We start from the raw sequence: 24,755 nt of genomic DNA on the forward strand, positions 1-24,755 counted from the left end.
TTCATTTCTTAATGTCAACATTTCATATTATTATATGATCAAATAAAATAAATGATATTCTAGAGCAAATAATTTTTGTAAAGAAAATCATTAATATGACATGGCAAATAATAAAAAGTGAAAATTGTGATTTAGCATGTAATTAAACAAAAGTAGAAAAAAATATTTGAGCAGTCAAAAAATTTTGTTGGAGGGATATTTTTGTAAATAAGTAATTTATTTTTCGAAAGTGTGTCATGAATATTATTTGTAGTATAACAAATTATACGGTCAATAAGAAATAATTTTAGAATAACTAATATTAGTATAAATAATTTCATCATAACTAATCTCATTATAACTTGTATTCAAATCAAACAATCCTTAGTTTCTTTCATAGTTTTCGTAATTTTTTTCTACTTCATAGCAAAATAATATTGTTATAAGGAATGTATGATACAATATAATATGAAAAATTGATTTCACATGAAATATAGTTATTATAATCAGATATTATTACAAAGAATTGTTTTTATAAAAATGTGTTATTGGACTTAGGAAGAGATATTGAGTATATATTCATCATCCTTGATATTGTCATCATTCCAATCGATATTTATCGAAAAAATTAAAGTACAAAAAAAAAGTAGAAAGATAAAATATCTAATTTTAATTTTATATATAATATAAATTTCAAAGATAAATATTTAGATAAATCCTTTACGTCTTTAACTCGCTGATTGTGATAAGCAATTGTGATGATCATATCCTAAATTGTTCATGACTAATAAAAAATTTAATATATATATATATATATATATATATATATATATATATATAAAGTTTGGTGATTAAAAAGTAAAAGTTATATGTGATCATCAGTGACCTCAAAATACTTTGTCTAAAATAAGAAAAAAACCAAAGTAATAGAGGTCTCTTTTGGTGTTTCTTCTTACTAATGATGAAAAAAAAATACTTTTACATAATTAAATATAATTAATGTTATCTAATCAGTTACATCATACTACCTAGTTTATGTGTCTTATTATATTAATTGTGGTGTTTTAATTTGCTTTTAAAAGTCATTTTTGTCTTTAAAAAAAGGGCAAAAAATACTCAGTTTGTATTTAGAACGGATATATACCTCATAAAATAAATGTATATATACCTTCATCTTCTAAACAAATAATGTGCATTTATTATTTTCATTAACAAACTTATATGTACTTAACTAAAAAAATAATCTTAGAGGTATATTTTTTAATTCAAAAATATCATTTTCCGTTTAAAATCGTGTTATCTAATTATTTTTTACCCTTCTAGATTCGAACAAATGAAAAGAAATCAATCTCCCTTTTCTACTCAGTTATAAAATGAGTTTGGCTAGAGTCAGTATGTCTAGTCTGGAACGGTAAAAAAAAAAATTTAAAATCACTTTTTAAGTCTCGTAGCATTTCTAGAATTAAAAAATAGTCTTAAGTTTTTTAACTATATCTGTTAATAAAAAGTGTGAATATGCATCATTCGTTAGATATCGAAGATATATATGCACTATTTGTTTGACAATAAGCATATATATACATTATTTATTGAACGACGTGGGCATATATACACCATTCTTTTAACGAGAAGTATGTCCACTCTATAATTTTTGTTGATTATTTTATACATTTATATATGTGTTGAATAATTGGAAGTCAATTTGGTCACAATGTAAATAATTAAGAACAATCACGAGTATCATTTGTGTTTCCTAGCTAATTTCAAAAGGTCAAACTTGTACTTCTCTATTTTAATTTCAAACAAAAATTGTTTTTACCTCTTGTAAAAAAATATGGAAAAGTATTTTTGAATTCTATTTAATTTTCAAACATAATTAATAATCAAAAGGGTCATATTTTCTGATGGCTTTTGATTCTCATTTATCATTTAAATTATTATATTTTTATGAGTTTTATATCTCAACTATTCATTAAGGTAGATAAAAAGAATAAAATATAATTGAAGTATAAAACTCATAAAAAATGACAGTTTAAATGTATTTTTGATTGTTAACTTTAAATAAGACAATCTATACTCAATTTCTCGAAAGATTTAATCTTTTTAAAATTCGATCTAAATCGCTAAAATTATTGTAAGTATATCTATAAATTTTAACTCAAAAAAATGAATTGATAAATTATGAGCTTGACTTTATAGAACTCTTTAACTTTTCTCTTTTACTTTCTCCGTCCGAAATTGTTTATCATGTTACATTTTTTGAAAGTCAATTTGATTAATTTTTAAAGTTAAATTAGATCGCATTAATTCAATATTTTTCTAAAAAAATCAGATATTCTAAAACTATATGAAAAGTACTATCAATTACAATTTTTTACATATTAATATGACGAAAAAATACATCTTAAAATGTTAGTCAAAGTTTTTATAGTTTGACTCTAAAAATAGAAATTATGACTAATAATATCGGACGGAGGGAGTATTTAGATATGGATTAGCTATCAAAGATTTTAATATTAATATGGATAATGTTACCAAGAATCTCCCAAAAGAAAGAAGAAAAAAATTCTTTTGCTTTGACTAAAGGATTAATTAAAAAAAAAAGTCTTATTTGCTTGTTAAACAAGATTTTTATCCTCCATTTTGACTCCAACTTGCTAATTATTTTCATGTAATTTAAGACATGTATGGCTAATTCCAAGATGAATAAAAATGAAAGTGTCCAATTATAAGTTGACTATTTTTATATAAAATAATCTAATATACATACTTATCAAAAACATGTAAAAACAAATTATGAAAGTCAACTACAAATCTAAAATTTTTGATAGACATTCTGTTAAAAGAAATTTCAACGAGCCAATTTTCGATAGACTTTCGTTAACAATATGTTTATTCTTAATTGAAAGAAAAAAGAATTGTCTAAAAAGTGACTTTTTAGGTATATTTTCTTGAAAGTTGTCATGGTAATCTCACCTTTAATTAATTTTATTGATAATTAAAGAACTTTCTACTAAACCTCACCAATTCTCTTGAAAAAAATATTGCATTAATTAGAAATTATTAACTACTATTCTTAAAACATCAAGAATTCTCATAATTTTTCACTAACATTCATTTGCTTTTATACCTTTTTATGAGTGTTGGCTTTCTAGCCTAATATTAACTAACTTAGTATCTAATTCCACTAACAAACAATAATTATGCCTTAATATCAAACATGTTGAGGTTGATACTGTTACGAAAATTCATCATGAATAAATAATTTTTTTTAATTGATTATTAGCCTATCACGCTCCTCTTTCTTTATCCTAAGTTTAAGATCGAAATATGAGCAAGATTATACAAGCTACGCTCGATATTATTAATAACTATGTAGTATATTATTGAAGCATCAACAATTCTCTAGAATTTTACCCTAACATGACCTAATAAATACTTTAACAGATAGCCAACTTTGTGTCTCTAAGTTTCTTAAGATTCTCACCTATATAACTATATATATATACATGTATATTGTTGCTAAAGTTAATAGTGGTTAAAAAGTTAATTGTGATTTGCCATATAATGTAGTTTAAGCTTTTGTTTTTAATAATGTGTAATTTTATTTTCTTTAAATAACTTGTTAATATTAACCTTAACTTTATCAAATTGAAATTGCTTGGATTATTTGCACCTATGGCCTTTTTTGGAGATATTTCTTTAAATTCTATCCATTTTAGTCCAATGAGTTAAATTTAATTACACTTCTAACAGAGAATACAATTTTAGAAAGGTAAAATTACAGCGTTTTAAATACTTTTAATAGTATTTCCAAAGAATAATCATTGTCATGAAATTTTAAATATTATATATAAAACTCCAAGACATAATTTGAAATTTTGAGACATTGATAAATTTTTAATTACAAGGACTAAAAAGTGCTTATTTGTGAATTATAGTCATTTAAAAGTAGCTTGGTGAATTTTATCTTTTATTGTGGCTCATTTACTAAACTTAGCCCAAAAACTTGGACACTTATTTTAGTTTTCTTCAAATTAGTCCTAATCCAATTCATTTTTATCTTGTCATTTTTTGTAGTGGTATTCTATTATGGATTTGATGAGAAGAATAATGAGTTCACTTGTGTAGGCCATCAAAAATCTTTCTAGAGATCTATATCGGACACGTTAGATCAATTTTATGTATTAGTGATTTGATTTATCGATATTTGATTTTTAAATATGCTAATCTAATATCTAAATCAATAAGATATTTATTATCAGTTTTTAATTTTTAATAGACCGCTCTTCAGTTTAACCGATAAGAAAATGCTCATATGATCATATATACATCATGTTCGTAAAAATAGAAATAATAGTGGAATAGATGTCCAATAAGAATTTCTAAGACGTTGATCACTTTATTTAAGACATATAATTATTCTAATTCCTTCTTAAGACTCACGCAATGAATTGAGGAAACAACTATTTTTGTTTGTTACAATCAAATCTAAAATTGAGAAAAGAGAAGGTAATACTAATTTATGTCGAAAAGAGAGAAGGTATCACAATGGAGAGTTAGTATTCCCTACAATCAAAAGTAATACTAAAATTTACAAAAATATGATTGGTAAAACATTAAAGTCATAGATATATAATAAGGAAAGTAATACTAAAATTTACAAAAAATATGATTGGTAAAATATTATAGTCATAGTTATATAATAAGGAGTAAAACAGTAATTTTAATATAATCTCATCGGGTTATTAGTTTCATCATCAACAAAAATCATAAAACCAATAACCCAATAAAAAAATTCACAAAATTATTTAAAATTTTATTAATCTAATAACCCTATATCAATAAATCAATAACGTTTTTATCAATTTTATTTATCTGTTAAATCGATTTTTACACACCTAAAAATGCCATTAAGTGTCCATCATCAAATAGTAGACAAGTTGTGAGACACTTAATGACATTTGAAACGTAAAGTTTGGTGCAAGAAACCTTTTACATATATATCATTATAATAAACAAACAAATATATATACAATTCACATGATGTAATTATAATTATAATAAATAAATAAATGTACTTAGTGAATATTTAATGTACATATAATCTATATATAATATGTGTATAATTATATATAATCATATTACCGGTCTATCTTATCTTTTAAAAATAAGTTATTTATGTAAAAGTTTATTTATATGTTTGGTTAGACAGTCTTACGAGTAAAAACTTATTTGGACTCAATTCATATTACCATCGAATTATACAATTTTATCATATTGTATTTATTTATAGTAAAAATTAATTGAGAAAAAATATTTACAAATTATACTATTATAAATTAATCAAATCAGACAATCAACTATGGTTATCATTTGTAATATAATTTACAACCTTATTTCAAAAATTTACTATTTACTTCACACATTATAATATACAGTAAAATCATAAACCTATTTTCCTTTTCATAATTATTGTAATTGGTAATACCCTTTAACCACTATAACATTACTTTTAACTTTTTTTCATATTAAAATAATTGAACATTGTAACTTGACCATCTATAAATAGATTGTTCCAACACTTCACATATCATCAAAAAGTTCCACTTCAATGGCTAAACTCCTACACTTCTTTAGTACAATCTTCATTCTCCTATCTCTAGTAGTTTTTCCGATTATCGGAAAAAAAGATGAAAATTCGTTCGAAATATCTACAAATAAAGAGTTTATGAGTCTAAAAAGGGAAAAACTTAGCCATTTCAAATTCTATTTTCATGATATCCTTAGTGGCACGAAACCAACATCAATTATGATCGTACCACCACAAAAAAATACCGCAAAAACAGGTTTTGGCATGGTCAACATGATAGATAATGCCCTAACCCTAGGACCAAAATTGAGTTCCAAGATTATTGGACGGGCACAAGGATTTTATGGTTCGTCTGCATTAAGTGAATTGAGTTTATTAATGATCATGAATTTTAATTTTATTGAAGGGAAATATAACGGTAGCTCGTTGGCGGTGCTTGGTCGAAATTCGATAGTCGAGACAGTCCGCGAGATGCCGGTGATCGGCGGTAGTGGGCTTTTCCGATTTGCTAGAGGGTATGTTCAAGCTAGGACAATCTCATTGAATGTGACAACTAAGGATGCTATTGTTCAATATGATTTTTATGTGTTACACTATTAATATTCAACTAATTGTTCTATTATCTTATGTAAATTTTGTGTGATTTTAGTAAAGAGACTGTTTGCAACAAACTTTAAACATATGGAAAATAAATAAATCATACAAATAAAATATAAAGAAACATAATTTTATTGATTAAGATAGCGGGTACAATTTTGTTGATGTCATGACCCAAAATAGGCTGTGAGCGGCATCACACTTAACCTCCTAAGTGGGCGAACCAAGGAATCTAAACCCCCAACATATATCAATAATGTATCTGTGAATACCAATAAAATGCGGAAGCTCAAAACTTATTAAGTAACCAATTAAATAAGCTTCTAAAGTTGAACACTTATTATCCCCAAAATCTGAAAGTCACCACATCAAGGACTTCTTCAATACACCTAACATTTTTCACTTCTTTTTGTTGGGCTTTGTGGAGGCTTGTGAGCCGGCCCGACCCATTACTGAAACCCTAGGTTAACCATTTGGTTTTCCTATAAATATGATCCTTGTATTTGTAATTCAGAGTAGCACAAGTGAAATAAAATCCTCCTGTTACAGTCGTGGAGTAGGGAAACCGAACCACGTTAAATTCTTGTGTGTCCCGTTTGTGTTCCGTTTCTCTTTTCTCTAGATTATTTGTGTGTGTTGTGTGTTTAATTCCCAACAATTGGTATCAGAGCGAGGTTTCAACAACATTGTAACACAAACTGTGAGAAATTGTCACCTAGGGTTCTTGTGTGAAGAACTGTGTGCAGGGAGGAGTAGCCGCCGTTACCGTGTGGGTAACCTCAAGCAGCAGCCGGCTAGGAGAACCGCGCAGGGTGCGAACAGCCGTCGTCCGTGTGCTGTCCGTCGCGCCGTTCCGTTGGCCGCCGCGTCGAGGAGCCTCAGATCCAGCCGCGAGCGTCCAGATCGTGAGCATCGTCCAAATCGCCGCCCGCTGTCTGTAGACGCCGTTAAGGGAATTGCCGAAGTCCTTTGAGATGGCAGAAGATGGGAAGTTCCGAATTGAGAAGTTCGATGGTACAGATTTCAGTTGGTGGAAGATGCAGATTGAAGATTTGCTGGTTCAGAAAGATTTGGACGTAGTGTTGGGTGACAAGCAAGGAAAATTGTCTGATGCAGAGTGGGCAGTTTTGGATCGGAAAGCTATGTCAGTTATCCGACTCTCGTTGACCAAGAATGTTGCGTTCAACATTCTTAAGGAGAAGACAGCGAAAGGCATCTTGGAAGCCTTGTCTAACATGTACGAGAAGCCATCTGCAGCAAACAAAATTTTTCTGATTAGAGAGTTGGTGAACACAAAGATGAAGGAAGGCAGTTCAGTTACCGAGCACATCAACTCATTGAATTCGATCTTAGCCAGACTTTTGTCAGTTGGCATTAAGTTCGATGATGAAGTTCAAGCTTTACTACTGTTATCATCATTGCCTGACAGTTGGTCCGGAACGGTTACAGCAGTTGCCAGTTCAGTGGGACCTAATGGATTCACCTTTGAGAAGATTCGTGATCTCGTTCTTGGCGAGGATGTCAGAAGAAGGAGTTCTGGAGAATCATCAGGTGATATGCTAAACGTCGTCAGAGGCAGAGGAAATAACAGAGGTAGTGGGAGCAGGAACCGAAGAAGGAGTCAGTCAAAGGCTCGGGATGGCTCAGGTGTAACATGTTGGAACTGCAAGGAGGTGGGGCATTTCAGGAATCAATGCCAGAAAGACAAACAAGTCAACATTGCAGAAGACAGCGTCAACGAGGATTTGTTTATCTGTTGCGCGGAGAGCAATGTGGATTCCTGGGTCATGGATTCTGGTGCTTCTTTTCACGCTACCCACAGCAGTGAAGCATTGCAGAATCTGGTTATTGGAGACTTTGGAAAGGTAAGGCTTGCAGACGATAGAGCTCTTGATGTTACGGGCATGGGTGACATGGTGCTGAAGACGCCAGTCGGTTTCTGGACCTTGAAGGATGTCAGAGTTGTTCCAAGCTTGACGAAAAGTTTGATTTCTGTTAGGCAGTTGGATGAACAGGGACATCATGTGAAGTTCGGAAATGGGCAGTGGAAGGTCGTGAGGGGCAATCTTGTCATGGCTCGTGGAACAAAAAGAGGATCGTTGTATATTGTCGGATTACCGTCTGAGGGAGTGACCGTCCCAGTTCAGAAGAAAAACAAAGTCCGGTTCACAGAATCTCGTGGGCAGAAGAAGGTTGTCTTTGCAAGAAAGAAACCCAGAGCCACAGGTCAGATTCAGGATGAACGAGCAAGGAAAGGTTCAGGAAGACCAGTCAGAGGCGTTCGTGGCAGTGGGAGCACCGGCCGTGCTTCAGCCAAGGCTCCTAGAAGACAGTGGGTCAAGAGAACCAGTATTCCAGCTGTTGATACGTCTCCAGAAAATTTCTTGCTGAGTATGGAGAGTGTTTGTTCTCAGGGAGTTCTAGGATCCGGCAGTTCGTGTCTCAAGTGGGAGCCGGTAGGGACCGAGGACGAGTCAAGGGCAGTTTCAGCCGTGACTGATGTGTTGAAGCTTCGGGGAGCTTCAACGGGCCTTTCAGTTGACTGATGAGAAGGCCGCTGTAGCAGGAGAGAGTTGAAAAAGATTACTAGACATACAAGTGTTCTAAGTGGATGACAGTTGAAATTCTTCAAGCCTCCAAGTGGGAGATTGTTGGGCTTTGTGGAGGCTTGTGAGCCGGCCCGACCCATTACTGAAACCCTAGGTTAACCATTTGGTTTTCCTATAAATATGATCCTTGTATTTGTAATTCAGAGTAGCACAAGTGAAATAAAATCCTCCTGTTACAGTCGTGGAGTAGGGAAACCGAACCACGTTAAATTCTTGTGTGTCCCGTTTGTGTTCCGTTTCTCTTTTCTCTAGATTATTTGTGTGTGTTGTGTGTTTAATTCCCAACACTTTTCTTATATTCTATCTTTTCTGCAGATTAGTTATCATCCTAATTATCATATACCTAATTATAAAAAGTAGTAAAAGTGACCCACTATTTATTTTAATATTATTTTCTTAATCACTAACTAAATAAATTAGTAAAACTACCTCACTAATTTCATAGTGGTAGTTATAAATAGTCCAAAATACCCATTTAAAGTCTATCAAAAAATTATTTATGAAATAAAAAGCTCTAGTACTTAAAACGATCAAAATAGTCGTTATAATTCATCCCTTGATTCTACTCTTCTATGATTTATCCATGATCCGAGAGCCGTTAGTGGCGTATTTCTCGAACTAGGTTGATTTAGATTCGACCTTTCTATATAAATAATCCATCAATTTGCGAATTATTCGAGATCTTGATCTTTTTATGGAATTTTTTAAATGCCTTTTAAGAGAATTTAGTATCCTTTATATAGGCATAAACTAGGGTTTAGGGTTGAGTATCCTCCAAGAATCCTTATCTGAGTTGAACACAATTTGTAGAGTCCCAACTCGAATTGAACACATTTCGTAGAATCCCACAAAATTTCAATATCTACAACAACATCTGATGATTTATGAGTAAGTGGTGTCCCTTCATGGCACTGCTTAGTCAAAAAATTTTACAATGTATAGTGAAAATATGCTTATTATAACACGTAGATATAATGCAAACGAAATGCACTTCCTAACAACGTACATTATTAACTTAATGAAGTTTCGAGTCTTAAATTGAATCTGAATAAAAGAATATATTATTATAAATATATTTCTAAAAATAAAATCGTTCAAAAATATAAAGCTACTTAATTTACTGTATACACAAAAGTAAGAAAAATTTTATCAGAATTTTACGTATCGCAAATTAAATTTATTAGACTCCAAAAGGACACCAAGTTGGAAGTTTTAAAAGGTTTGTTTAAGAAATCATTATATTTGGAGAAACTTTAGTGTCAATGGCACTATTTTTTATTTTTTTTTAACATACAAAAATATATGATATATTAGTGGAGTGAAATTTTCATAATGTGTAGAGTAGGTGAGTTATAATGCACTTGAGTTATAATGATTAAAGATAGCACTATATTTTGAAGGACCCCCCCCCCCCTCCAACTTTTTAATTTTAATTATTCATTTAAAAATTATGAGTATTTATATTACTCTATAGATTTTTTTAATATCCATACTAAAAATAGTGAGTAAAATTGATTATTTATTCGTTTTTATCTATTTGTCAATATCAATAATTGATTGTAGATGTTACATAATTATTTTTTTTTTAATTAGTTATCACTTTGTATTTGGTCAAATAATTTCATATTAACTAGACCACAAGACCTACTACAAAAATAAATAAATAAATAAATAAATAATACATTTATATATAATAAAAAAATCTTTGTGTAAGATACATATATACATAATTTTAAGTAACAACAACAATGACAATGTAGCATACCATATGTACTATGTCAAGGTGAAATCTGAGAGGATAGATTACGCATAGATCATATTTCTATCTCGTAAAAATAGAAAAACTATTTTCGATTGACCCCTAAAACTATCTTCTACCCATAACTAAAAACAAATATTCAATCAATCACCCCCACCTTTTTTTTTGTACATTCCAATCCCTTGCTATAACAATAAACTCTTCATTTCTTGCCTATATTATATATATATATAATAATAATAATAATCTTGTCAATTATGTAGCAAACACTTTTCCCATTTCAACAAACTTCTTCTTCAATTCACTTCTCTTTTGATCTTCAACATCCACAAAATCCACTTCTTCATTATCCTCAAAATTATTTTTTAAGGATTGATACTCAACATTAATATTTTTTGTGAAAATCTTGAAACAAATCAAATAAATAGAAACCACTAAAAATGTGGTTCCAATAATATACCAACTAAATTCAATATTCACTAATGATTTTGCTCTTTCAAGTGATTTATGTCCATGACATCTAACAACTTGATACCCTTCTTCCAAGTTAATAAAACAATCTTTTGGTATAAATTTTGGTGTCCAAAGCATAACACCAATAACCATAAGCCAAAGTCCTTGAAACATAATACTATAAGATCTCACAAAATTATTCAAGAAATTATTTGGAAATGGAATTCCCAAAAGGGTAGTGATTAAACACACACAAATTACTATTTGTAAAAGCCAATGGTATTGTCCTTCAACCCCCATATGGTCACTTGAGTGAAGATGAAATAAAAGTAATTCTTGACCAAAAGCAATTGATGCAAGAAAATTTGTAAGTCCATTTTGGGAATGGATTGTAGGGGCAAATTTGTCAATTAACATGGAGAAAAATGAATAAATAAATAAAGATAAAGATATACATGAATGTTCAAGATAATGAAGATGGTTAGAAGGGATTGTTCCATCTAAATTTAGTAGATTATGATTACCAAAAATTTCCATTAATAAGAAAATTAAGGTAAAACACATAATCAAGAAAAGTTCAAAATGTCTTATTTTTGGAGTTGGAAACCAAAGTAAAGATGTGTAGCCATTTGGGTGCAAAACATGTAGTTTAATATGGTTAAACAAGTGCCAAATACCTATTAGAAAGAAACCAAGACCTGTCCCTACATGCCCCACCAACTTTGCCATCTTTCTTTAATTAATCTGTTTCATTCTAATTCGATCTGAACTAAAGGTAGCGGATGAAACACTTTGCTACAGAGTTCAGAAGCGGTAAGACTGTCTTGATGAATGAAATAACAATCGACAATGTTATTCTACACTACAAAAACCCTTATTGTGAGATTGAATAGAGATGGAAAATGAAGGGTTAGTTTATGTAGTATAAATATCCTCCATCTTTGTGCTAGAAAATCATTTATTTCTACTATATATATATAGTTGGAGATTTTATTTTATTTCTTCTTTAAAAAAAATTAACAACCTAGATGTTATGTTTACTTATCTGGACTTCTAAGTTGTCACAATTTTATTGTTTTATTGAAGAAACCTTAACATTTTAGGCAAGTTATGACAATAAAGTTTGTTCATAAAGTTAGTTTCCCTATTAAAGAGAAGTGTGATATCATGAAAAGGAACTTAAAAAACAATATAAGTGATCATAGACGTATACAGAATTTTCGTGAATAATATCAATATTTATCGACGTAAACATGATTTAATTACNAAATGTGTGTGTAGTGTTATTTTTATTTAATTATAATCATAGTGTAACCAAATAAGTTTCATTTTTAAATTTTCAAGTTTAAGTTTTGTAAAGTGATAAATTGATATAAAGTAATATTTACCACTACCTTTTAAGTTCTATTTGTATTTTTGTTCTTTTTACCAAATAAAAATAAAAATACTAAGTGGTACTAATATATTGATTTTTATTTTCTTTGTTTGCAATGCAACATTTATTTTTTTAAAAAAAGATGATCAACCAAGCAATCTCTTTCTTATTTCCTTTAATCTTAATTTACGTTAACTAAACCATTGTTTAGTTTTAATTAATCTGGATGATTAACCATCAAACTTCATAGTAGTAATTGTAAAGTAATAATTAATTAATTAATTTGTACTAATAATATAAAAATTATTTTATTTATTCATTTATACATATATATAATTCTATCGTTTTACCAGAGCCTAGAAATTTCGAATTTGAACCTTAGATATGAAAAAGAATCTTGATAGAAAATGTTTGACTCTGAGGCTCTACGCAACACGAATCCATATATAATAATGTGTCAATGTGAATTTTTGAAAAATAAGTGAGAAACCAAGAAAATATATGTCTAATTTTTGTTTTAAGCTGAATTAGTCTTTAAGAAAACAAAACATTTAAAAAACCTTGACTCACATTAATAACTCTTAAAACTCAAAATTCACAATAAATTAAAATGACCAAATTATAATCTTTCTAAATACTATTAGTTAATTGTAATTAATTATCATTAAAAACTTCAATTTTGTAATAAATCCCTTCAACTAAACAATTAATATTCTTTTCAATAATCTCTACCAAATATACCTATAAATACAACTATATTTCTTCATTCAAATTCATTATTTACATTCTTCTTATTTGTTCTGAGTTGGATTTTATCTACTTCAGAAGATTTTCACATGGTTCTTAATATTAATGTTTTGATTAATTATTTGTTTGATCAAACAGACTATTATAATATTGAGAAGTATGTGAAGACACTTCTGGAGTAAAAAACATTCAACTCAATTTTTTTCTTTTTTTATATGGGATTTAAAAGTATATCATATTAAAACTAAAGAGTATAAACTTTAAGTTTGTTGTTATTTTTTTCAAAATTGTGTTCGATAAATTATATAAGTGTGCGATACATAAGCACTTGTAGTTGATTAAAAATAATAAGATTTTATTATATTTGACCGGCTTAGTTGGAATTCCGATTTATATTAACAAGAATTTATGTTTTTGTGTTGAAGAAGAAGGAGGAAACTGACGATTGAAACATGTCAAAGGAGCAGGTCCAACGAAGCTGACTGACGTGCATGTCTACATCAGGTGTTGATGAAGAAGAAAGCTGACGATTGGAACATGTCAAATGAACAGGTCCAACAAATCTGACTGACATGTCTGCATAGATCAAGTGTTAGATAAAAACGGAAGCTGACGATTAGAACATGTCAAAGTAATCTTTTTTAAATAATTCTTTTATCTATCTTTGTATCGAACTTATATATATTTATTAGGGTTGAGATTCCATTTTATTTTTATTTATTTTAGGAATAAGATTATTGAAATGAGAATTCAAATAAAAGTATTATTTCTAAAATGAATTATATTATTGGTAGAGCTTTTGATGAAACAATTGGTGTCACTCATTATAAAGAACTCTTAAATTTTGATATTTGATTTAATTTCTTTTTTAAAAAGAATTTAATTGAAGAAGAAAATGTTTTTTTTTTCTTCTCATATTTTTTTCTCATTAGTCTTCTCTTTGTTATTTTTTCCTTTTTATTTAAATCAATATATAATAAGTAACTATCACTTGATAAATATAATTCTGATAAGGAAATTGCATATCTAAATATAAAAAAAAATAACAATAATAATACTCGCGATTTTATATAATTTAATTATAATATAATAACTAGGGATAGTTTAAGCACAAATAAATTATTTTAGATAATGTAATATCATTTTTTTCTAACGATCATATCAAATTCCTAATCATAAAATAATTAAAATTAATTAAACTCAACACTATGGAATAGCTATGAACTTTATTGCTATTTCACTCATAACTAACAAAAATTCATCGTTAAATCAATTCAACATAGAATTAGCGATAATTTTTGTCGTTTATCCATCACTAAATTCTATTTTTTTTAGTTATTCAAAAGAATTATTTTATAAAATTTCATATACAAATATAATCTTAAAAAATCCAATTTTTTTGTAAGCTATGTTGAAATTACTCACATATGATATAAATTACTAGTTTTATCATTTAAACAAGTTCAAAAGTGTTAAGTTATACAAACCCAAATTAATTAGAAGCAACAACATGAGTTATTTTTTAAAACAAGTTTAAAATAGTCTAATTTTTTTTTTTGGGCATTTGAGGTGAAAACATTAAAATCATGATGAGAAAAATTAACACTTTCAAATTAGCTACGAATCATAATTAGCAGAATTAATTCATCACTAAATCAATTCAAAATAGACTAAGCGATAAATTTTGTTATTTATCAATCACTAAATTCAATTTTTTTTAGTTGGTCAAAAGAATATTTATAAAATTTCACATTAGTATGATCTACAAATCTACAATTTTTGTAAAAAATGTTAAAATAACTACCATATGATATAACTTACTGATTTTTTCATTTAACAAAGTTCAAAAACATAACCACTAGTACATAGTTTTTAGTTATTACATATACCCAAATTAAAAGCAACAACATAAGTCTTATTTTTTAACATAAGTTTAAAATAAGTAAATATAATCTTTTTTTTTGTTACATGTCACCACAAAAAAAAAAAACTAAATTTTCCAATTTAAGTTTTGTACACTGATAAATTGATATACTTGCTTGAATATTTTCCATATCCTTTTAAGTTCTATTTGCATTATTATTATTTTTTTAAAAAAAAAAAGATACTACATGGTATTAACATATTGTTTTTTTTTTCTTTGTATGCAATGCAAATTTTTTTAAAAAAAAAAAATTTATCAACAAAGCAATCTCTTTCTTATTTCCTTTAATCTTAATTTACGTTAACTAAACTATTGTTTAGTTTTAAATAATCTGGATGTTTAATCATCAAACTTTATAGTAGTAATTGTAAAGTAATAATTTATTAATCAATTTGCACTAATTAAAAATATTTTCTTTATTTATTTATATATAGGAAAAATGCACAAGTACCACCTCAAACTATGCCCGAAATCCTAAAGACGCACTTATACGATACTAAAGGTCCTATTTTCTTCTCTACCCCTTTTCGGCCTACGTGGCACTAGCTTGAAAGAAAAAGTCAACCAATACTGAACCCACAAGATAGTGTCACGTAGGCCGAAAAGGGGTAGAAAATTATTAATAAAATAAGTTCGGGGGGAGGGAGGTAATTGGACCTTAGTATAGTATAAGTGTGTCACTGAGATTTCGGGCATACGTCAAGATACTTTCGAAGTAAAAAACATCCAACTCAATTTTTCCATTTTTATGTGGGATTTAAAAGTATAAATTCATTTTCTTATACTATCAATACAATTTAATCAATGACCATATAATTTTATTTTTCAGGTACTTATAACTATCATATTAAAATTAAAGAAAATAATTTCAAGTTTCGTCTTGAGGTCATGTGCAACACATTTATAGAAATGTTAATAAGACATTGATTTATCAAAAAAATATTTTTGATTTTTTGTTATTTTTTTAATATTGTGTTTTTGGATAAATTATATAAATGTATCGCGATATATAAGAACTTATTGTTAATTCTTGTTATTTTTTCTAAAAATAAGATTGTATTAGATTTGACAGGCTTAGTTAGACTTTTAATCTTATATTAACAAGAGTTTATGTTTTGTACACTGATAATATTAATCTTTTATAAATGATTTCTAATCTATGATGATGGGTAAATCTTTGTATCAAACTTATATTGATTAGAATTGAGATCCCATTTTTTTTTAGGAATAAGATGATTGATATGAGAACTCAAAATAAAAATAGTTATTTCTAAAATGAAATTATATTATTGGTAGAGCTTTTGAAGAAACAATTGGTGTCACTAATTAAAAAGACCTCTTAAATTTTGTCATTTGATTTAATCTATTTCTAAAAATTAATTAAATTGAAGAAGAAAATATTTTCACTTTTTCTTCTCATATTTTTTTTCCTCACTAAGTCTTCCCTTTGTTATTTTTTCCTTTTTATTCAAATTAATATATAACAAGTAACCATCACTTGATAAATATAATTCTTGTGACAAAATTGTATATCTAAACAAAAATGTTTTAAATAAGATAATAATAACAATAATGACAACAACAACAACAACAGTAATAATAATAACACTCATGTTTATATATTATTATAATTATAATATAATATAATAACTATGGATAGTTAAAGCACAAATAAATTATTTTAGATATTATGTAATCTCATTTTTTTTCTAATGACATATCATTTTCCTAATCATGAAATAATTAAAAGTTAATCAATCTCAACACTATAATGAACTTTATCACTATTTCGCTCATAACTAACAGGAATTCATCGCTAATTCGATTCTAAATAAAATTAGCAAAGAATTTTACTGTTTAGCTACTCCATTTTTCTTAGTTATTCAAAAATATAATTATAAAATTTCACATATAACTATAATCTAAAAAATCTAATATTTTTGTAAGCAATATTTAAAAACTCCCATATGATACAAGTTACTAATGACATATCATTTTCCTAATCATGAAATAATTAAAAGTTAATCAATCTCAACACTATAATGAACTTTACCACTATTTCGCTCATAACTAACAGAAATTCATCGCTAATTCGATTCTGAATAGAATTAGCGAAGAATTTTACTGTTTAGCTACTCCATTTTTTTTATCTATTCAAAAAAATAATTATAAAATTTCACATATAACTATAATCTAAAAAAATCTAATATTTTTGTAAGCAATATTTAAAAACTCCCATATGATACAAGTTACTAATGACATATCATTTTCCTAATCATGAAATAATTAAAAGTTAATCAATCTCAACACTATAATGAACTTTACCACTATTTCGCTCATAACTAACAGAAATTCATCGCTAATTCGATTCTGAATAGAATTAGCGAAGAATTTTACTGTTTAGCTACTCCATTTTTTTTATCTATTCAAAAAAATAATTATAAAATTTCACATATAACTATAATCTAAAAAAATCTAATATTTTTGTAAGCAATATTTAAAAACTCCCATATAATACAACTTACTATTTTTTTTTTTCATTTAACAAAGTTCAAAACATAACAACCACTAGTACATAAGTTTTAAGTTATTACATACCCAAATTAAAAACAACAACATAAGTCTTATAGTTTAGCTATTACAAACCCTAATTAGAAACAACAACATAAGTCTTATTTTTTTTTTAAACATAAGTTTAAAATAAGTAAATATAGTTTAGATTTTTTGCATTTGAGGTGAAAACACTAAAATCATGATGGTAATAATTAAGTTGATTTAGCCAACAATTTGCAGCACCATGAAGATCATCATATTTAGTAATAGCTTGAGCTTTGTCCATGTAAACATCATTTTGCATCTTATAAGATGCAATACCAAAAGGTGGAAGAGGAATTCCACTATTTTTCTTCTTAAGCATTGAAGCACCTTCTTTTGTTTCATCATTTGTGTTCTCTGAAATAATAATAAAAAAAAATTAAAAATAATTATTTTGAAATATTAAGCCTAACAATTTATTTATATTTTTAGAGAAAAATGCAATATTTTTATGATTAATGAGCACAAGTGCACAACCAACAATCATATATCTCATTTATGATTAATTAATCTTTTAATACATGTAATGAAAAATTTATTAGTAGTAAATAAAAGAAAGAATCATATATTTTTCATTTATGATTAATTATCATATCTAAAATAATTTATACATAATTATAGAGAAAAAAACTCTTTTATAATTAAAATTTTATTAGTAGTAAATAAAAGAAAGAATCATATATTTTTCATTTATGATTAATTATCATATCTAAAATAATTTATACATAATTATAAAGAGAAAAAACTCTTTTATCATTAAAATTTTATTAGTAGTAAATAAAAAAAAGAATCATATATTTTTCATTTATGATTAATTATCATATCTAAAATAATTTATACATAATTACAGAGAAAACAAAAACTCTTTTTAATACATGTAATTAAAATTTTATTAGTAGTAAATAAAAGAAAGAATCTTATATTTTTCATTTATGATTAATTATCATATCTTTAATAATTTATACATAATTATAGGGGAAAAGAAGAGCCTCTTTATTAGTATGTTGAATAGATGTGTGAGGTAATTTTCTCTTTATAAAACAAGTGATATTTTTGTATAAAATAGATCTTGTCTTATACTTAATTATGATATTATAAAAAAAGAATTTCTATAAAAATATTTTGACCAATTTCAATATTGTCATGGTTAATTTTTTTTTGATATAAAAAAAATAGCAAAAGTTAAAGACATACCTTGAAATAGTGATGATAAGGTATGATAGGTAATGAAATATGTTGGCACCCTTTTTCTCAACCCAAGCAATGGTATATAGCCAATTGGAGACCTAAAAATTATAATAAGAAAAATTAAATCAAATTTTGTTAAAATAATTTAAAAAATGAGAGAGATTTTTTATTAAACATCATTTTTAATTAACATACATAATAATTTTTTGTCATGAAAATAAATAACTCTTTTATTTCTAAGTGATTAATTTATTATCAAAATTTTAAAAATAGTATAAAATATTTTTTAAAATTAGAAAAATATACCAAGTAATAGCCATCCAACTTGCTGGAGACAAGTCAACACTGTTTAGTTTGACAATTCCAGGGTTTTGGGAGTATATTTGAGCTACCTAAAACATCAAAAGTAATTAGAATAAAAATTAAAAAAATAAATTAATTAATGAAATATAATTTGAATTTTGAAAAATTATAAAACTAAAAATTAGAATTATATACATACCTTATCTATTAAGGGGTGTCTCCAAGTATAAGCACAAACATCAGAATATTCAAGATAGAGATAGCCAAGTTGATTTTTTGAATATTCCATTGGCTCAGTATTGAAATTTGATAAATTATTATTATCACTTGAAGTTTCTGAATTATTGTTTTTTGATATGATTTTGCAGGAACTGAAAAAAATATTTTGTGGATAAGAAATCTAAGGTAAATTCATATAAGAATTGAGATTATTAAATCACCATAAGAATATTACGATTAATTCACAAGAAAGTACTTTATGCAAGTAGGAAATAGAATCTAGGTTAAAATCCAGACAAAAACTAAACTTATAAAAATCGTCATAAGAATATTACGATAAATTCTAAAAAAAAAAATACTTAATCAGAGTAGTATAAGAAATCTCGATAAATTTTCAACAAAAAAATACGTTATAAAGGTAGCAGACGGAATCTAGGGTTGAATCCGTATAAGAATTTGGATTACTCAATCGCCCTAACAATATTAGGATAAATTCTCAAAAAAAGACTTAATCAGAGTAATATAAGAAATCTCGATAAATTTTCAACAAAAAAAATACTTTATAAGAGTAGCAGACCGAATCTAGGGTTTAATCCATATAAGAATTTGGATTACTCAATCGTCCTAAGAATATTAGGATAAATTCTCAAAAAAAAAAAAAAGCAATTAATCAGAGTAATATAAGGAATCTCGATAAATTTTCAACAAAAAAAAATACTTTATAAAAGTAGCAGACGGAATCTAGGGTTGAATCCGTATAAGAATTTGGATTACTCAATCGTCCTAAGAATATTATAATAAATTCTCAAAAAAAAAAAAAGCAATTAATCAAAGTAATATAAGAAATCTCGATAAATTTTCAAAAAAAAATACTTTATAAAAGTAGCAGACGGAATCTAGGGTTTAGTCCATATAAGAATTTGGATTACTCAATCATCCTAAGAATATTATGATAAATTCTCAAAAAAAAAGCAATTAATCAAAGTAATATAAGAAATCTCGATAAATTTTTTAAAAAAATACTTTATAAAAGTAGCAGACGGAATCTAGGGTTTAATCCATATAAGAATTTGGATTACTCAATCGCCCTAAGAATATTACGATAAATTCTCAAAAAAAAAGCACTTAATCAAAGTAATATAAGAAATCTCGATAAATTTTCAAAAAAAAAAAATACTTTATAAAAGTAGCAGACAGAATCTAGGGTTGAATCCATATAAGAATTTGGATTACTCAATCGCCCTGAGAATATTATGATAAATTCTCAAAAAAATTGTGAAAGTAACAGATGAAATCTAGGGTAAAATCTAATGATATTAGTTGTTTAATCGCTATAAAAATATTACGATAAATTCTCAAAAAAAGGTACTTGCTAAAAATTTAGGGTTAAATTCAGACTAGAATTAAGATTAGTAAATCACGATAAAAATATTACGATAAAATCTCAAACATAAAAAAAAAAAAATTATGAAATAAACAAATAAAATGTTGATAAAATTTAGATATATACCTAAGTGTTGTTGGAGATTTGACAGTATAAATCTGTATAGCAGATAAATAGGGAGCATAGTATTGAGTAACATTGTGATTATTCAAAGTTAATGGAACACCAACACCATATGCACTCCATTCTTCAAAGCTATCCCACAATTCTCCAAGTTTGAAATTTTCAATTGTTTCCTTCTAAATTTACAAAAATATTAGATATACATAGTAAATGATACAATGTATAAATGAAAATAATTAAAAAAAAAAAAAGCAAATGAAAGAAAGAACTAAGACGTATCTGGTTAGACAGAGGCATATCAGTCCCTTCTGGTGCGAAAAGAACTCTCTCTCTCTCACACACGTATACACATTATTCACTTTCTCTATCTTTCACACACACGCTCTCTCTGTCACACACACACATTCACTCGCTCACACACTCTCTCTCTCTCTCACACACACATACAGACTCTCTCTTTCTCTCTCTAACATACAGACACACTTTCTCACTCATTCTCTCGCGCGCGCATACACACTTTTTCTCTCTCTCTCTTACATGCGCTCACTCACACAAACACACATAAAAAAAACACTCTTTCTCTTTCTCCTTCTCTCACACACACATTGTTCACTCACTCGCTTGCTTGCTTGCTTGTTCACTCACTTAGTCTTTCACACACATAGTATAAAATTTGATTTTATATCAAATTTATCGCGAAAAATAAAAAGTCATATATATATGTAAAAAAATTATGATATCGTTGTACATACCATAAGTGAAAAGGGACGAATTCAAACTTCATTTCAGTATTTTTAAAGTAAACTCATCGAAACAAATTTATATAAACGAAATTAGATTCAATCAATAATTATTTTTGATGCAATGAAATTATCAAAATGAGGCTCAACCAAAAAAAAAAAAGATCTTTAAAAAATTAATGAATTACCTCTGAAAGAGGTTTCAAGGGAGCAATTGGTGTCACTGATTGAAGAAAACTAGAAAAATTTGATATTTGATTTAAACTCTTTTTTGACATAAACTCAAATGAAGAAATTTTTTCTTTTCCTTTTCTTGTCAACATTTTATTTTCCTTTGGTGTTTGTTTTTTCAGTTCAGCTAATTATATAGGAAATGTTAAAAAAAAAATTATTTCAAACTTCTTTTCTAGTCTTTGTAGCATTAATTACAGATAATATCACATTGACAATTTTAGTTTAACATGATATATTTTAAATTTTTTAATCCTAAATTTTATTTTATATATTGTGATAAAAATCTAAAATTCAAATATTGAGAAATAAATTTCAGTGATTAAAAAGCCACAAGAAGTTAGGAAGAAAAAAAAAATCAAATATATTTAAATTTTTTGAAGAAAAATTAATAAATATAAAAATATAACATAAATACTAATTACAACAATAATAACTGGTGTATTTTGACAATTTTGTTTAACATTTATTAAATGTGAGTGTCAATTAATCATTTTTCAATATCGATATTGCTCGTCAACAATTATTTACTTTTCTTAAATCAATAATATTTACGTCATATTAAAATAAATTGTGAATTGAACTAAGTAATTTATTTATTCAAAGTTTATTATTGCACATACAAAATTATAAGATGAATTTATACTAATAGACTTTTTTGAAATTTTAGAATTAGAGTAATATAGTAGAAAATAACTCATAAAATACATACAAGCTATTAGATTAATATTCAATAAATAAAATCATAATACAATTATTAACATTGATATTATTTTTCAACAATTTATGATTTACTTTTCTAAAATTAACGATACAATATGTTTTTTAATCACATAAATCAACTATTCAAGACTTATTTGCAAAAAAAAAAAGGAAAAAAATTATTTATTTTTTTTACATAATTTCACCAAACAAAATTTCAAACCTATAACCATAAGAGATAATATTGTAGTTAATGTTTTTTCTTCAAAAAGAATTAAAACCACGTCTCAAATTTCAAAGTTTCAAACGATAGTCAAATATTATATTTGTCTTTTTACGTACAAAAAGTCTAATTAATCAAATCTACTCATTAAATACAATTTTCCTCTTTTATTTTACTGCTTAATTTATTTAATTTTTTTTATTTTTATATTTCTAGTAATTTTCATTTACTTTTTTCTCCTTTTAATTTTTATTCTTCTTTATTTTATATTTTTCCCATTGTCTATTGGAAAAATTACTGAAATACACGTCTTATGTTTTACATATTTCCAATATCCCGTTCTATTTCTAAAAAAACTCTAAAATCCCTTATTTCTTTAATGTACATGAGCTACATATTAATGTATTCGAGCCAATATTTAATGTATTTGAGTTACATTTTATATATTCAGTTTATTTTATGATATATCCGAGCTAGTTTTTAATGTATTCGAACTACATATTATGTATTCGACCTAGTTTTTAATATATCCGAGCTACGTACATATTATGTATCTTGTTTATGTTATACTGTATCTGAACTTCATATTAATGTATTTGACTTACATTTTATATATCCAATTTATTTTATGATGTATCCAAGCTAGTTTTTAATGTATTCGAGCTACATATTATGTATCCGACCTAGTTTTTAATGTATCCGAGCTACGTACATACTATGTATCTTGTTTATGTTATATTGTATCTGAGCTACATATTAATGTATTAAGTTTGTGTTACTTTTTAAAGTATTAATGTAATTACAAACTAAAGAGGGATAATTATTAATTCATATTAAAATCCTAAAATTTATCCTTGATAGAAGAATAATTAATTTCGTAAGAGAGTATATTAGTTAATCTTTTATGATACATACATGATATACTATTATTGTATCACAAAGGACTGACAGTGTATTTCTTCAAGAAAAACACCTCAATCTTCTAAAATACCAACTCGATATATATCATACTATGAAATGATATTATAAATACATATAAATTTATTCCTTAAAAATATTACTTAATTCTCTATGATGCTCACATGATATATATTGCATGATATATATATATATATATATATATTTTGAAAATGGTATTATATGACATGATATAAATCATATACTAATAGGATATCATAAATAATTGATCATTAATTTTGAAATTAGAGTGTAGTTTTAGATCAACAATATCTTAGCAATTACTAATAGGCATGTGGGCAACTTAAATTATTACAACAATATGTGTAGCTTTTCCAAATCTCAAATGATGGCTTAAAATATTGAGCTGGCGATTTGTCGAGAATAATATCTCAATCACAAAATAGGAATAAGGTCAATTTATATCTATCTTGTCAATCTAGGGTTGCATTTTGATCAGATAAGTTTGACTTATCAGTTAATTGTAGACATGTTAATCCTTTATAGAACTATCAAAATATTATTTTATTGATTGTTATCAATTTGATCATCGACTTAGCAATTAGGATTTCACACAAAGAAACCATTGAAAAATACTTAGAAACAAAGAAACAAATCATGCAAATAAGTTGACATATTGCTTCTTGCTTAAAAGCAAACATTAGCACATTGTAAAATAATCAAACTTTGAGACTGTCAAAAATGAAAGTATGAAACAAAATTTATTCCGTTAAGAAAAAATCTCAAACAATTACCAGCTGAGAATTCGGTATAAGAAAAAAAAAATTAAATCATTATCATAACCGCTAAATTAATAATGCATTATCAACAAAGTAATAAACAAACTTAATTCGAATTATTAATTTGAAAAAATTATGCGAATAAGCAAACATATACTAGTTAATTAGTTAACATATCTATAGTTTGAATTAATTATCACTCACAACCTCGTTTTAGCTATAATTGCTTGCACCTCTCTACTCTCTCTCGCCTCTCGCCTCTCGCCTCCCTCCTCTCTTATACATATACAAATAAAATTATATATATATATATA

General features: G+C 26.7%; 3 protein-coding genes across 3 annotated transcripts; 1 reads left to right on the plus strand and 2 right to left on the minus strand.

Annotated features, from left to right (window-relative positions):
- The first annotated feature begins 5,593 nt into the window (after positions 1 to 5,593).
- Positions 5,594 to 6,243, plus strand: LOC107029671 (dirigent protein 19). The gene has a single exon (XM_015231108.1). It carries the CDS (start codon positions 5,594 to 5,596, stop codon positions 6,170 to 6,172), a length of 579 nt encoding a protein of 192 aa, XP_015086594.1. The 3' UTR covers positions 6,173 to 6,243.
- A 4,412-nt stretch (positions 6,244 to 10,655) lies between these two features.
- On the minus strand, positions 10,656 to 11,918 carry LOC107029601. The gene has a single exon (XM_015231037.2). It carries the CDS (start codon positions 11,717 to 11,719, stop codon positions 10,793 to 10,795), a length of 927 nt encoding a protein of 308 aa, XP_015086523.1. The 5' UTR covers positions 11,720 to 11,918; the 3' UTR covers positions 10,656 to 10,792.
- Positions 11,919 to 17,612: 5,694 nt separating this feature from the next.
- LOC107031837 lies at positions 17,613 to 19,485 on the minus strand. The gene is made up of 4 exons (XM_015233326.2): positions 19,322 to 19,485; positions 19,126 to 19,211; positions 18,826 to 18,917; positions 17,613 to 17,988 (listed from the first exon to the last, which is right to left on the minus strand). Exons 1-4 carry the CDS (start codon positions 19,409 to 19,411, stop codon positions 17,732 to 17,734), a joined length of 525 nt encoding a protein of 174 aa, XP_015088812.1. The 5' UTR covers positions 19,412 to 19,485; the 3' UTR covers positions 17,613 to 17,731.
- Positions 19,486 to 24,755: the final 5,270 nt, after the last annotated feature.

The sequence above is a fragment of the Solanum pennellii genome, chromosome 1 (assembly GCF_001406875.1).
Source record: "Solanum pennellii chromosome 1, SPENNV200".
In the NCBI taxonomy this organism is placed as follows: Eukaryota; Viridiplantae; Streptophyta; class Magnoliopsida; order Solanales; family Solanaceae; genus Solanum; species Solanum pennellii.